This window comes from Nymphaea colorata, chromosome 6 (genome assembly GCF_008831285.2).
Source record: "Nymphaea colorata isolate Beijing-Zhang1983 chromosome 6, ASM883128v2, whole genome shotgun sequence".
Lineage (NCBI taxonomy): Eukaryota > Viridiplantae > Streptophyta > Magnoliopsida > Nymphaeales > Nymphaeaceae > Nymphaea > Nymphaea colorata.
In genome coordinates, this window is record NC_045143.1 from 13,702,647 (window position 1) to 13,717,209 (window position 14,563).

At 36.9% G+C, this 14,563-nt stretch overlaps 1 protein-coding gene across 2 annotated transcripts; it reads left to right on the plus strand.

Moving 5' to 3' along the window:
* The first annotated feature begins 541 nt into the window (after window positions 1-541).
* LOC116256061 (uncharacterized) lies at window positions 542-13,737 on the plus strand. Of its 2 annotated transcripts, XM_031632213.2 has the most exons (12): window positions 544-1,542; window positions 2,418-2,620; window positions 2,735-2,932; window positions 3,770-3,841; window positions 4,704-4,799; window positions 5,291-5,370; window positions 5,550-5,625; window positions 6,626-6,836; window positions 8,160-8,356; window positions 9,914-10,019; window positions 12,336-12,425; window positions 12,617-13,737. In XM_031632213.2, the coding sequence occupies exons 1-12, from the start codon at window positions 1,011-1,013 to the stop codon at window positions 13,372-13,374; spliced, it is 2,619 nt and encodes an 872-aa protein (XP_031488073.1). In that variant the 5' UTR covers window positions 544-1,010; the 3' UTR covers window positions 13,375-13,737. The 2 variants fall into 2 exon arrangements, with proteins under 2 accessions (XP_031488074.1, XP_031488073.1); XM_031632214.2 differs by lacking the exon at window positions 3,770-3,841 and having other exon boundaries at window positions 542-1,542.
* Window positions 13,738-14,563: the final 826 nt, after the last annotated feature.

Genomic DNA, 14,563 nt, shown 5'->3' on the forward strand with positions numbered 1-14,563 from the left:
ACTTGGCAAATCTCATTAAAAGCACAATTATTATCCAGTTTCCTGACTAACATGGAAACCCATGTCCCACTGTTTTTATTTTTTTATTTTTAGAAGAAATCATTTTTTCAAATTCCACGTTTACCCTTATAAAGGGTGGCCTTTTTCTGTATCAAAAGTATTTTTGTTATTTCTAGCCCCTAAGACAATATCAGATTAGGCGCCTAACATATAGCTGTTCTAGCAGGACAGAGGGAGGAATCTAAAACTTAAACCTTTTTTTCTACTCCCCAATATCAATATGAGATACTTTGGCAAAGGAACTACGTTCTCGTTTATAGTCAAATTGAAATTTTCGCCAGAAACGGCAACATTATTAATGTACGAAAAAGAAAGGGCAAAGTGTTATTCTACTGAGAGAAGAGGCTATTTGTTCATTCAAACAGTCGACAAGAAAACCGAAAAAAGAGTCCAGTTCCTCTCGTAAATCGGGAAAATGGAATTATCTTAGATGCCTTCTGGTTCTTCGGGGATTGACCTCTGAGAGAATCTTGGAGAATTCGTACTTCTGAAATTTCAGTTGGAATCTGTCCTCTCGGTGGAAATTTTCCTCCAAATCTTTTGCCATATTTTTTACTTTTGCCGTTTGACAGCTGTGGAAAATCAAGTAAAAGACTGCAAACTTTTTAAGATCATGCTCGTGTGAAAAAGGAGAGTTACCATTGCCCAAGCCGAAGTGTAACGCCATGACATCCGTGAATCTTCTTTGTTCTCATCCGCTCCCTCCTAATCCGAGATCTTCCCATTTTAGTTCTGATTCACTATCACTGCTTTATCGCCCAGTCACGGCCTCACGGGCATCCACCCCCACCTCCTGCATATTTATTGCGGAGAATTCCTCTCTGTTCAACTTCACTGTAGTTGCTTCACCATTTTCATGAGAATTTTCAAGTTTGTAACTGAAGATACCCCACAATTCTCTTTTTCCCCTCAAATATAGAACACCCATTTTTGAGTTTTGAAGTTTGGTAATGGAACTCCGATCCGGCTTCATCCTCTTGCTGCTCTCTGTTGCCGTTTTCGGATTTTCAGTCCTTGTTTCCGGCAAGGAATGTACGAACATTCCGACGCAGCTCTCGTCTCACACCTTGAGGTACGATCTCCTCTCCTCTTCGAACGCCTCATGGAGAGAAGAAATGTTCTCGTACTACCATCTGATTCCGACCGACGATTCCGCTTGGTCGACTCTACGCCCCCGAAGGATTATGAGAGAAAATGACGAGGAATTCAGCTGGGCCACGCTGTATAGGAACATGAAGTATTCAGGAAGACCTGGAACGGCCGGAGAGACTGGATTTCTCAAGGAGGTCTCTCTGCATAAGGTTCGGTTGGACCCTGAGACTCTTCACTGGAGAGCTCAGCAGACAAATCTGGAGTACTTGCTTATGCTTGACGTGGATAGTTTAGTTTGGAGTTTCAGGAAGACTGCAGGTTTGCCCACCCCTGGTTCGCCTTACGCCGGGTGGGAGGCGCCGAATTGCGAACTGAGAGGCCATTTTGTGGGTCAGTTAGAGCAAATTATTTCTAAGTTGAATGTGATGTTTGGTTTTGATCTTGCTAGTGTTTCGTCGTTTCTCTTGCTGAAATGATATTGAAGAAGGTCTTCAACATGCATCAGTTTCTGGTGCTTGGATGTCTAATTCGAATGCTTAATTTTCTTGCTCTGTCCAAGGATACGTGTCAAATGCTTTCATCTCCTTATTCCCCGATTCTTTTTGAAAGTTCTAGTAATGCTCTTTCTTTAGAAGTTTATATATTTTCTTTGCGTCCCTAACTTCTGTGGACAGAAAAGCTAAGGACCCATTTGTAGGTTTTCGCCAGAGAAGATGAATCAATCGTGTTACACCATATTCGAACCAAAATAGGCTATCGTAAGATGGACCTTTTGCCGCGACTTTTAAATAAAAGCGCCAGGTGAAGCAAATATAGTTGGTCACCGGAGGACTTTTGATCATTTTCGTGTGACTCAGAGAAAATATTTCTGCTGTTAATTAATAACATATGTAACCAGCGTATGTTCACCAGTGGATGTTTGATCCGTTTGTAACATGCAGGAAATATTTCTTCTGTTAGCCATGAAAATATATAGCGTAAAGAATAATGTGCTGCTTAGACGTATCTCCATTTAATTTTGAACTAATGGTCGCTCTCTGCAACAACATTGTCCTGGTGTTCATCCAAGTTTCCAACTATCGGCCCTCTCATGATCTTCTCATAATCCGTTGAAGACAAACTAGAATACCTTATTTCTTTGAAGTTATCAAGTATAAGTCTGGGAACTGTTAAGCCGGTAGTAGCTTATTTTATATGCAATAAGTTGCAAGTCCTTTAACGCCGTGGATTCTTCCTTGATGCCATAATTTTGTGGTTTCTTGTAGGACATTACATGAGCGCGTCAGCACATATGTGGGCTGCCACACAAAATGATGCCCTTCATGCTAAAATGTCAGCTGTGGTCTCTACACTATCTGAATGTCAGAAAGCGATTGGCACTGGCTATCTCTCAGCTTTTTCATCTGAGCAATTTGATCGTTTTGAAGCAATAAAACCAGTGTGGGCACCTTACTATACCATCCACAAGGTATTCTTGGAGTATTAGATTGTCGATGTCATTTAGTGAACTCTGAAAAAAGAATTGTGAGATGATGTCTGAACTGGCGAAAATCCATATACTCCAACTCTTCTTTTCTGACAGATCTTGGCAGGATTGTTGGATCAATACACATTGGCTGGAAACGATAAAGCTTACCAGATGGCAATTTGGATGGTTGATTACTTTAGCAACCGTGTGCAAAATGTGATAAGGACATACACAATAGAGCGGCATTGGTTATCATTGAATGAAGAAACAGGTGGCATGAATGATGTGTTGTACCGATTATACACTCTTACGGTATTATGGCTTATCTTATATGTTCTATCTTATGTGGGCACTCTCGTTATAGACATGTACATGTTAATGATTGCTTCTGATGAAAAGGCAGCTCACTGCACCTACTGTTTCTATCTCAAAGAAAAGAAAACATTGGAAAGCGGAAATTTTTAGTATGGTAAAGTATGCATTCTATGCAGTATGACCTATCACAAAGAGGTGCAGGTGTCGCATTTTTCAAAAAAATATGTGATGGTTTGTCGAGCATATGTATATGCTATGATGTGACAATGGTTAATAAAATTTAATCATTAATAAGCTATGATTCTAGCAATGGTTTGACCAAAACAATGTCCCGTATATCACCCAAGCTGCAGTCAACCCATGCCCAAGTTGTGTCCACTCAGGTGAGGCACTCTTTTGAAGAACCCTTATCACTTAGACTATGAGAGTCAAATATTTGTTTTGTAAAAATGTAAAGGGGAATCCACAACATTTTTTTTTTTTTTTTTTTTACAGTTGCATGTTAGATGAATATGTCCATAAGACTGATACTTTACAATGATGTTGAAAGTTCTACTTGCATAATCAATTAAAAGAAGCATTGAACTCTCAAAATTTTGAGCTCTTATGGATAGGACATTGACTCATCCTGAACTTCAAAATGTTTCGGATTTACCTTGAGTTCAAGGATAGTTTGAATGTAAGTGCATAAAGCAGTCTTTCTCACAAATAGTTTACTCACATTCCTTCATGGTTGAGAAAAGTGAGAATTTGATTCTCCCTGTTTTGAGGTATTTGTTATTTTAGAATTTATGCTTTCTGCATTATGACTTCTTTGATTCAAAATCACTTCAGGGAAACAAAAAACATTTGGTGCTGGCACATCTTTTTGACAAACCCTGCTTCCTTGGATTGCTTGCAGTTCAGGTAATCGAATTATGTACCTTCACTGCAGTATTGGAGCTGGTGGCCGTTTTCCCATTTGATTGGAGAGCTTCTGTTCATTTTAGCTTTAGTGATTATTTTGACATTGAAGTACAATTGCTATATTTAACACCAGAAAAGGGACGTCTCTAGGGGTTTATCTACAGAAGGACAGTCATATGGTTGGATAGAGAAAACTTCTTATGATAGAAAGAGAATGATACTGCCAACTGATTGAGTTGACACTGGACAGTTGCTTGAAGGGACACTATTATTCAAATGGAAGGGAAAGAAAGTTCTGCAGAAGGGAATCCTTCATTAACCTGTGAAATCACCTCCTGTTGCAGACATAAGCTGATAGTAGTTGAACCTAAAGGCACTACCCTAACCATGTCCGACCTGAATTGATTTTGAATGGGCTTGTCTGGTCTGAGATGGCTCGAGTCAGGCAATTCTGCTGAGCGACTACTATCATTTTTTCTGTGCACAAACTTATGGAGATAGGAGAAAGATGATTATGGGATTACTTCTATTCAGATTAGTGGGCGTGCCTTCAGTTAGGGGTTTACCGTTATTTGCAGATCCACAATATGTGCTTCTCCTATGAATCATTTTCAATTCATGATTTCAAAAGTTGGACAACTAGTTATGAATGAATCTAATATTTTGTGGTCTAGGCTCAACCTGGCATTAGTTGGTTAGAACCCAATAACAGCAGACGTTTAGAGGGCCTTTCTGTAACTGGTTATTTCTGAATTCTAGTACAGTATTGTCTGTATGCTTTTTGTGGTAACTACAGTAACCCATTTTGTTCATCTAAAACAAAATGTACATGATTGCTTTCATTTCATGCTGATGCTTGTAGGCTGACAGCCTGTCTGGTTTCCATGCCAATACACACATACCAGTGGTTATTGGTTCCCAAATGCGATATGAAGTCACTGGCGATCCTCTTTATAAGGTAAAACATTTTAGTTACATAACATCTCATTGTCGAATTGTAATCTAAATAAAATAATAGTACTATCTGACTCTTTCTTGGACCATCTTTCACTCACATTTTTAACCTGGGGACATGAAATATGTGGTTTCCACATTTTTTAATTTTTTTCAACTCTGCAATTGAAAATGTCTCTCTGTGGTTATTATTTTGGATGGGCTGCTAAAATGCTTGACACTAATTGCGATAACGTTACTATTACCCCTTCTAAATTGTCCCTGTTATGATATAGTCAAATAAATTTTCAGTGTAAAATCATTTTCATCTTATGAAAAGGTTACCTATGAATTGGGCAATTTTGGTAGATGATGGTTTCTTACAAAATTCTGTCTACTGCTGGTTTTAGATGAACAACCGCAATTCAAGGTTGCAGCTACGGTCATTATTCTTTCATTAAGAATAGCCTCACCTTTTCATGTGAGTGTTTGTGAATAATGTTATTCTCTTTGCAGCACATAGCTACATTCTTCATGGATGCAGTTAATTCTTCTCATACATATGCGACAGGAGGAACATCTGTTAGTGAGTTCTGGTAACTAATCATAGCCTGGAATATATATTTATTTTGCTGATTCTTGTCTTTTACAGCTATTCAGATATGTGACATGTTTTAAGATTCTCCAGTTAAATCTTCAGAACTTGCAAGTATGATTCCACCACCCCCCCACCCCATAATCTGTCAATTGAAGTACCTTTATGAACGATTCTCAGGTCTGATCCAAAACGTCTTGCAAGTACACTTCAGACAGAGAACGAGGAATCATGTACGACATATAATATGCTGAAGGTGAAAACTGTTCTTTGTTAAATGTAATTAAGAAATATTGGTTCTGTTATGAAAATATTTATTTCATTTACATGCTGGAGTGCCTTTTGTGAAGGTCTAAATATACTATGGAGATGTCTGTAACTTCAATAACTTAAAGGAGATGCACATTGTATGGGATCTGTTGATGCCATGAGGGGCTTACACTCTCAACAACATTTCTGTTTGTCTTAAACGGTGATGACAACTGTTAAGCACATTTTCTGAAGAATGACCCTGAGCAGATATTTCCAACCTGATCTGTATATTTTAACAAGTGTTTCCATTTGTCAAACCCAACTTTAAATTCTTTTAGAAATGAATGATATGAGAAATAGATATTATTGAAGAAATTAAATGCTGAAGAACAGATTGTCACTGTTTCTATGAAATGGTTGCCCATGAAAAATTATTTTGTGAACAGCTGCTCCATATTCAAATATGTTTTACAACTTGAGGAAATGTTATGCAGTGTCTGATTATAAGATGCATGTTTTTAAATTAATCCATTGATATCTGGACCTCCCAGCTCATTATGGTTTCCCATAGCAAAAAAGTTGTGGTTGTCTAGGTGGATGTTTATCTTTATATAAAGAACCATTGCAATGCTCATGCAGTTAGATGTCCCAATTTTTGTAAACTTTACATACTAGTGTTTTCAGTACTCGACTTCCAAATGGGTGCGGCATTGGGACTTAGTAAAGAGATTTTAAATTGTTTACATTTTGATATCTATCATATAGCATATTTCAAACTTCAAACTAATCAAGGTTGGTCAAATACTAAGTTCAGTAACTGAAAGCACTTTGAAGCATTCATTTTGTTAAGATGCATGAACTGCTGAAGTACATTACATGTGCTGCTTCCTGTCTATTTTGAGGGATTACTTAATATGAAAGATTAGTTAATTAAAGTGGGTATCAGTGCATGTATAGAGATCTTTCAGATAAATCTTTAAATTTATTGGCAATTCACCTTGCAGGTTTCACGCCACCTATTTCGATGGACTAAGGAAATTTCATATGCTGATCACTATGAGCGTGCTTTGACAAATGGTGTCCTGAGTATTCAGAGGGGAACTGAACCTGGAGTCATGATATATATGCTTCCTCTTGGATCCGGAGTTTCCAAAGCTCATAGCTATCATGGCTGGGGAACACCATTTAATGTTTTTTGGTGCTGTTATGGGACAGGTTGTTACTGTCAACTTTGATCCCAACCTCCCTATTTTATTTTGACTTACTCTGCATATTTTCTTGCACAAGTTGCATATTTATACCCAGTGCACATACATGATTTCCTTGTCAATGTTTATTAGTTAAGTTTGCTTGCTAAGTTCATTTAAGGATATTTCTTCATTTTCGATTATTACTACACCAAAGGGTTGTTTGTTTGCAAGGTAAACCCTATTAGAAATGGGTTTTTGTGAGTAACATGTCCAAAACCAGGATCTGGTTTTACTTTTCGATTTGGATAAGACACTCATAATTGGTTGTGAAACCCAAATTTAATGGAAGTTGTGAAAATCTGGAAATACACATTTTTTCCACATTTAGTATGTGCAATGATAAAGAAGACTCTACTCTTTCTTTCTCTCTCTCTCTCTCACACACACACAGACACACAGAGATAATGGTGCCGACCAGGCGTCATACGTCACAAGATGCTTGAGGGCCATCCAAACTTAATGATAGGACAGCTTTTCAAAAAAAAAAAAACAAAAAGGAATGTTGTGGGGCAAGGCATGGTTTGCCTCTCCGCAACTCCTTGCAGCCATCGCCTCCCCTTGCTGGTGCTGGCAATGCCCGATCGGATCAGGAGAGAGGCGACGTCCTCTCCCAACAAAAAAAAGTTTACTGCCCACCACAAATTTCTTTTTACGGCCTTCCCCTGCCACAGGCGATGCCCTAAGGCAGTAGCAGAGCTACTATGTGACTCATGAAATATTGCATTGTGATTAAGCTGGACCTGGGTTCAGCTAGGTCCAGCTGCATGTGGTGCCTACACCAGACTTGAGTCAGTGCCCTGCAATCACTCATTCTCCTAAGTGAGAGACCAATTAGTGCCCCTTAGCGAAAATTTTCTGGCTCCGACACTGCCTAGAGGGGCTCACCAATAGTCCTAGATGCCTGTGATGCCTCGGGCATTGACACTTCCCCCAGCGGCCTCCCTCCCTTATTATTATTAAAACAGCCGTCCAATCTGTTAAGATCAGAGAGTGTCCCCTGTGTCGTGCATGGAATTAAGCATGTGTTGTATCACAAGGCATGTTTCCTATATATATATGTTCAGAATGTGAGGCAAGTCAAAAGTGGGAGGGCTATTCGTGTGATTTCTGTTTTGAAATTTTGGAAAGGTATTCTTTTGTAAATTCTTACCTTTTCTTGCCAACTTTTTTCTGTGGAATTGTGAATAACCTTTATATGAAATATTGTCCTGCAAACAAATTATTGTGTTCATGTCTGCTTGAATATGCACATATGGTTATGGATCTTTACTGTTTTGTACTTGTGCAGGTATCGAGTCCTTCTCGAAGTTGGGTGATTCTATATACTTCCTTGAAGAAGGTGATGCGCCTGGCTTGTATATTATCCAATTCATATCAAGTTCCCTTTCATGGGATGCAGCAAACCTTATGCTGTCTCAGAAAGTTGAACCTGTTGTTTCATGGGATCCTTTTATGCGAGTATCACTGGACTTCTCTCAAAAGGGGGTATGCATATATTTAAGGTTTCAATTTGTTAGGAGTTCCGGCTGTGTCATTTTGCTGTTACAAATATTAGTAACATGCTGGTACCTTGCACCAAGATGCAATTACCATTATGAGAATAGGATAATCAAGTCTATCAAATATTCAAAGTCAGTTCATTGTTCAAGTAAAGTTAGATGATGAAGTAAAGTTAGATTTCATGTTTGTTTGTGTGTGCATTTGCGCTTGGACTTGATGATAAATGCTACATATAAGGCTATTCATGACACCATATTCTATGATTGCATTGGTTGCATGGTCACAAACAACGTTTTGGAGTTTTAAACGGCGAGGTTTTTCTCGAGTATAATACAACGAGCTTGAAAAAAATGAGAAAAAAACAGGAAAAATGAGGTAAATTTTTAAAAATAAAAAAAAAATAAAAATGGGGAAAAAATAAAATAAGTGAAAAACTAATAACACAAACATCAAAAGATAAGTAGATTTGCAATAAATAAAAAATAGAAAATGAAAAAAAAAACTGTTTGGCATTAAAAAAATAACAAAAAAATGACAAAAGTGAAAGAAACGTGAACAAGCGAAAAAATGCATTCCAAACGTTTTTAATGTTTAAAAAAATGCATTTTTTTTAGTTTTAAATGCCAATTTAATTTATCATGTTTTTTTAAAAAAAACGCGTTTTCTGTGACTATGATCGGTTGTGCTGCATAAATCTAAAATAAAACACTATGATGATTTAATTTTAAGGCTTCAACCTAAACGCGAACAACTGAAACATAACTGCTATCTATTTTCTCTGACAAATATATGAAATCAATATGGCATAAAACTTGATTAGATTGTGTTTTTTATTTTATCTTCATAAAACATAAAAAATAACCAAAGTTAAGTTAAAGAAAAACAAATTCTTGAAACTTTTACTTTAGTAATAAAAAAATCGAACATCATGCCCTATTGATGATGATATATACCAAAGTGGAGCTCTTCGCATTTCCAATGAGTTCATATAACCTACATAAAAATGAAAAGACTCAAAATTATAAAAAGAAAATTTTCCAATTGTTCGTACTTAAAATTTAAAACTGAAAAAAGAAAATGAGAAATAATACATTATTCTTGTATATAGATCTCATAAATATTTTGTACAGCAATCTGACAGGCAAATTAGAAAATCTAACTGGAAAATTGAAGAGTGGCTGCTAGAAGCTTAGAACCATATTCATTTCTACTGAGAGAGAGAGAGAGAGAGAGAGAGAGAGAGAGAGAGAGAGAGGAAGACAAGGGTTAGCTTTGACTTTTGAGTAATCGAAAGTAAAGAAAACATAGGAATTAGGAAGCTACTTTTTTAAGGCTTGAATAGAAAAAATAAACAAATATATTCTTGGCCCCACAAAAGATAAGACTTTGTCTGAATCATGAATCAGTTGCTCTCATTGAGTTCTTATAATAGAGATTGATGGTTAGCTTTCTCATTTTCATATCATACTGAATTTTATCTTAATTGCTTTTCTTAAAAAGCCATTACTTCCTTTTTTGAGAATTAAGGTAGATTCTTTCCAGGGAGACATTAAACCATCGAAGTTGAATGTGAGAATACCATCATGGACAGACGAAAATGGTCTGAAGGCAAAATTAAATGGAAGAGATTTACCCGTACCATCAGCAGGTAGACATATGCGCTATATTCAATTTATGTTGAACTGAATTTCTTAGTAAGCATGATAGCCTAGTTACCTACTTCGGCTTTGTACTATAGAATAGATAAGGACACATTGATTCAGGATGCTGGATTTATATTACTACAAGAGGCAGGTTGATTACTGTTTTACATAATTTGATTATTTATCGGAGTTTTGTACCAGAGAATGTATTTATAAGCGAAAAATGTAGAAACTATTCATGTGCATCCATGCAGGGAAATAAGAAATGGTCAAATGCTACATTTTTCTAATCTAGGAAGTTAATAACTTTAGGTATCTTATTTCAGTACAAGAGTTTATTGTATCTGGTGAATGACAAAACACATACTTTTGCAAGCATATAAAAATGAATCGATAAGATTTTTCTCCAAAATTATAAGGGAGTCAGTTGTATTTTGCATCAAGTATCAAAGTGACTAAATTTGGGCGTTTTTGACTCAAACTGCAATGAATGCTATGTCACACAGGTGTAAGGTGCGATGAGGTTCTGTATACACACACACACACACACACACACACTACATATAAGACAGGATTTATAAATTAATAAGCTAAAACAGGTTCAGTAACAAACAGATTAAACTAAATCAGATTATATAATACAGATGCATATAAAACAGATTATATTAAAAGTTAAAACATGTTGAGCATCAAACTGATTAAAGCTAAAGCTGATTTTATAGGACAGGTTATATGCAAAAGCTGAAACAGATTTAAATAAAAATGCATAATACAGGTTCCATAAATTGATATTAATTAAGTATAATAAATGAAGTAAAAAGTAAACCACATAAAAAGTGCAGTTTTAAACAAAATAAATAAATAATAATATATTAATTTTCAGTAGATGTGCCACATAAAAAAAAGAGAGGGTACTGTGGGAGTCGCTGCTGGTAGCAGAGAGAGAGAGAGAGAGAGAGACCTGTAGCTGGAACCAATCACCAGTCACTGGAATGATGAAAATTGCAGGTTGCCATTGGCAAAGAGAAGAGGTAGCTGAGGGAGTGAATATATATATAGGGGGAGAGATAAAGAGAGAGAGAATGGGAGGAGGTACTGACTACTGACTGAAGTTACTAGACTGATGAAATCAGCAGTTGCTATTTTGTAGCGTGATGGAATCACTGGTCACTAAGAGGCAGCTTGAGAGAGAAACATGAAGCAGTGTGGGAATGAGAATGAGAGATTGTTGTTTTCTAGAACCCCACCCCCAGAGCAATTTTAACCACATCCAGCTCACCATTGACTTGAGTCAGTTGCACATCTATTCCTGGATGAAAATATTTTGGTGCAGCTAACCACACCAGACTTGTGTTTACTGCTATCAGTTGCCGCACTGGCAGCTCACTAGCAAAAGAGTTGCTTTGATTCAGGTGCGGCACCTGTTTGGCACATCTGTGTGACTTAGACCGCAGGATTTCTTGTGTAGTGTAATTTTTAAACACTTGCAAATGTATTGAAATTAAAAAGTTTATTTGTATCTACATGCACTTTTCCTTTTTTAGACAAAGAAGGATCATAATTTTCACCTCTGGTTATAACATCTCATGCTCATTGCAAGATAGTGCTTTGTTGTTGAACAATTGCTCATAGCATGTCCATGCAGCATCTGAAAAGTCCTACTGAAAACCGAGATTAGTTTTTAACTTTCAAAATTGCTTATTAGGCCACTGGAAGCAACTGCTGCTTCATCCTGTACGGCTAAAATCTATGTCAATTCACTAGTCCACGATTTCTGACAATGTCCAGAATCTCACCTATTTGCAGAGTATCGCGATATTAACGTGAAAAATAAGAAAAACGAAAAAAGCTGAAAAAAATCGTGATATTTTGGAAAAAAGGGAAAAAATTATTTATTGCATTATTACCACATTTTTTTGCATTGTCTTTGCGTTTTTTCCTTTTTCTATTTTTCAGCATTGATATTATCATGGATTTAAATTTAAACTTAAACTAAATTATTTTCCATCTTTTTATCATCATTAAAACGTCATTTTTATCACTTTATATAGTTCTATTTATGTTTTCGTATTGCTTTCTGACTTATTTCATTTATACCTATTTTTTTATTTTTTTAAATTTTCCGAGTTTTTTCCGAGTTTTTTTCGAGAAAAGCAACTTTGCCGAACAATATCCAAGAAAAATTTCGCTTTTTAAAAACGTGAGAACGATATTTGTGACAATGCCTATTTGCATATGTGAATCTTCAATCATTTTCTTCCTTCCTTACTGCCACGTTCCACACCTTATGTGCAGTAGTAACTGTTCTGTTCCATTTGCAGGTAGTTTCTTGTCTCTGACGAGAAAATGGGTATCAGCCGACAAACTGTATCTACAATTTCCAATTGGTTTAAGGACAGAAGCTATCAAAGGTGTACCTAGCAGTTCTTTCTATTTGAAGCCTTTTAAGTTTTCTGTTCTACTCCAATTTGTTAGTTTCTACTGTTTGCTGTACTCTCATGCAGTTAGGACTCAGAATAGTGCACTGTTAAAACTTTTTAGAAATAAAAAAATGGAATTTTATGCTCCAATTATCTAATATATTAAGTTATGAAACTTGCAGATGATCGCCCTCAGTATGCTTCTCTTCAAGCACTACTTTTTGGTCCTTATCTTTTGGCTGGCTTGACCGATGGAGAGTACAACCTATATGCCGGTGCATCACAGTCTTTAGATGAATGGATTACTGCTGTACCGCCCACTTATAATTCTCAATTGGTCAGCCTTACTCAAGATTCAGACTCGGGCATTCACGTGTTCACCCATAAATTAGGTTCAATAACAATGGAGAAACTTCCTGCATCTGGCACTGATTCTGCAGTCTATGGTACTTTCAGGCTTGTGATGGCAAATGACATAGCTGTAGGAATGCTTCCCTACTCTGACATAATTGGAAAATCTGTCATGTTGGAGCCTTTCAGCATGCCAAAAATGGTGGTGGTGCATGAGGGGCTGAATAGCAGCCTTGGAGTGATGGCCGCTGAAAGTGTGCCAGAATCTGGCACAACAGGCTCTACATTTCAGGTGGTGCAAGGGCTAGATGGAAGAAACGATTCGGTTTCACTGGAGTCTGCAAGTGAGCAAGGTTGCTTTATTTATACAGGTCCAAATTTGTCTGCTGGACAACTTGTTCAACTTGGTTGTCCTGGTCAAGCGGATGCAGAATTCAAGCGTGCAGCAAGCTTTGGAGTGGTCGATGGGATAAGCAAATATCATTCAATGAGTTTTATGGCTAAGGGATCGAAGAGGAACTTCTTACTGGCTCCTCTCTTCAGCTTAAGGGATGAATCTTACACTGTATATTTCAACATCACTACATAAAGGAAACGGATGCGAAGGTAGGCAGGGAGGAGGAAAATGGACGGAAAGATAAGCAAGAGTAGAATTATTGACTTTTCCATTGGCGCTTTTTAAGCAAGTTGTGGTGTCCTGCCATAACATTCTCATTTGTGAATAGGTGATTATTCTAGAGGGGGACAGTTTAGATAATCTTTATGAAAATAAAGAACAGAATAAATTCCAGGTATTCCTTTAAAAAATGTGGGATATTGGAAATTTCTGGCAAATTTCTTGGTCTTTGTTGGGTCTTCCACCTTTCAAATGGCATTATTATTATTTTTTTCTTCTGATGTACACAACTTCATGACGGTACTATAATACCATTTCACTTATTTTTCCCTTTTACCACCCATTCCTTCTGTGCACACTGAGGAGCCACTAGATCTATCTCAGCACCAAAGTTAACTGGAGATACCATTACTCGTGGATCTAGTACGTATTACGGCTTTCTAAATAATGCATGTAATCATTGATAAAGGCGTGTAAGTTATAACCTTTAACAGTACCCTTTTTTGTTATATATGACATTAAATGGAATGCCGTGCTGATTATAATGACCAGCGATTCATAATACCAATTACAGATTACCTTTCTGTAATAGGAATAAGTGCATCAGCACCAAGGAATTCATTTTCCATGTTTGATAAGGGCTTCAGCTTATATATTTTTTATTCACTTCCGATTGTACTACTCGGTACAACTTTAGTGAGTTCTATGCATGCATAGGTCTGCGACTTTATGAATCACTAACGTGGATCATTTCTAATTGCATTTAAACGTGTGTGTGTGAGAGAGAGAGAGAGAGAGAGAGAGAGAGAGAGAGAGAGGAAAATGAATTCATTCCAACAAAACGCTTACAAGAGCAATGGATGTAAAGCATACAAGAAATTGGAACAAAAAATGACGAGTAAAATTAGAGAAAATCAGGGCACCAAAACCCCCTAATGATGGAAGTGATGTCTGCCCAAAGATTGAAAAGTAAAACTTGAAAATCGAATACCTGTCCTCTAAAAAAACATTATTCCTCATCATCCAAATATGCCACAAAAAACAGCATAGCCAAACCCTCCAAAGAAAACGCCATCTCTTGGATTTGTGGTCTCTCATGGACCAAAGAGGAGGTCATGTGCAAAAGACTGCTTGGACACAAAGGGAGAAGGGTGATTCCATG

What these genes read in the sequence shown, in the direction of transcription:
- LOC116256061 (XM_031632213.2), top strand. Translation starts at nt 1,011, where the DNA reads ATGGAACTCCGATCCGGCTTCATCCTCTTGCTGCTCTCTGTTGCCGTT. An exon ending in CTTACTATACCATCCACAAG is followed by an intron (nt 2,621 to 2,734) that starts GTATTCTTGGAG and finishes CTTTTCTGACAG; the next exon opens with ATCTTGGCAGGATTGTTGGA. An exon ending in TTGGTGCTGTTATGGGACAG is followed by an intron (nt 6,837 to 8,159) that starts GTTGTTACTGTC and finishes GTACTTGTGCAG; the next exon opens with GTATCGAGTCCTTCTCGAAG.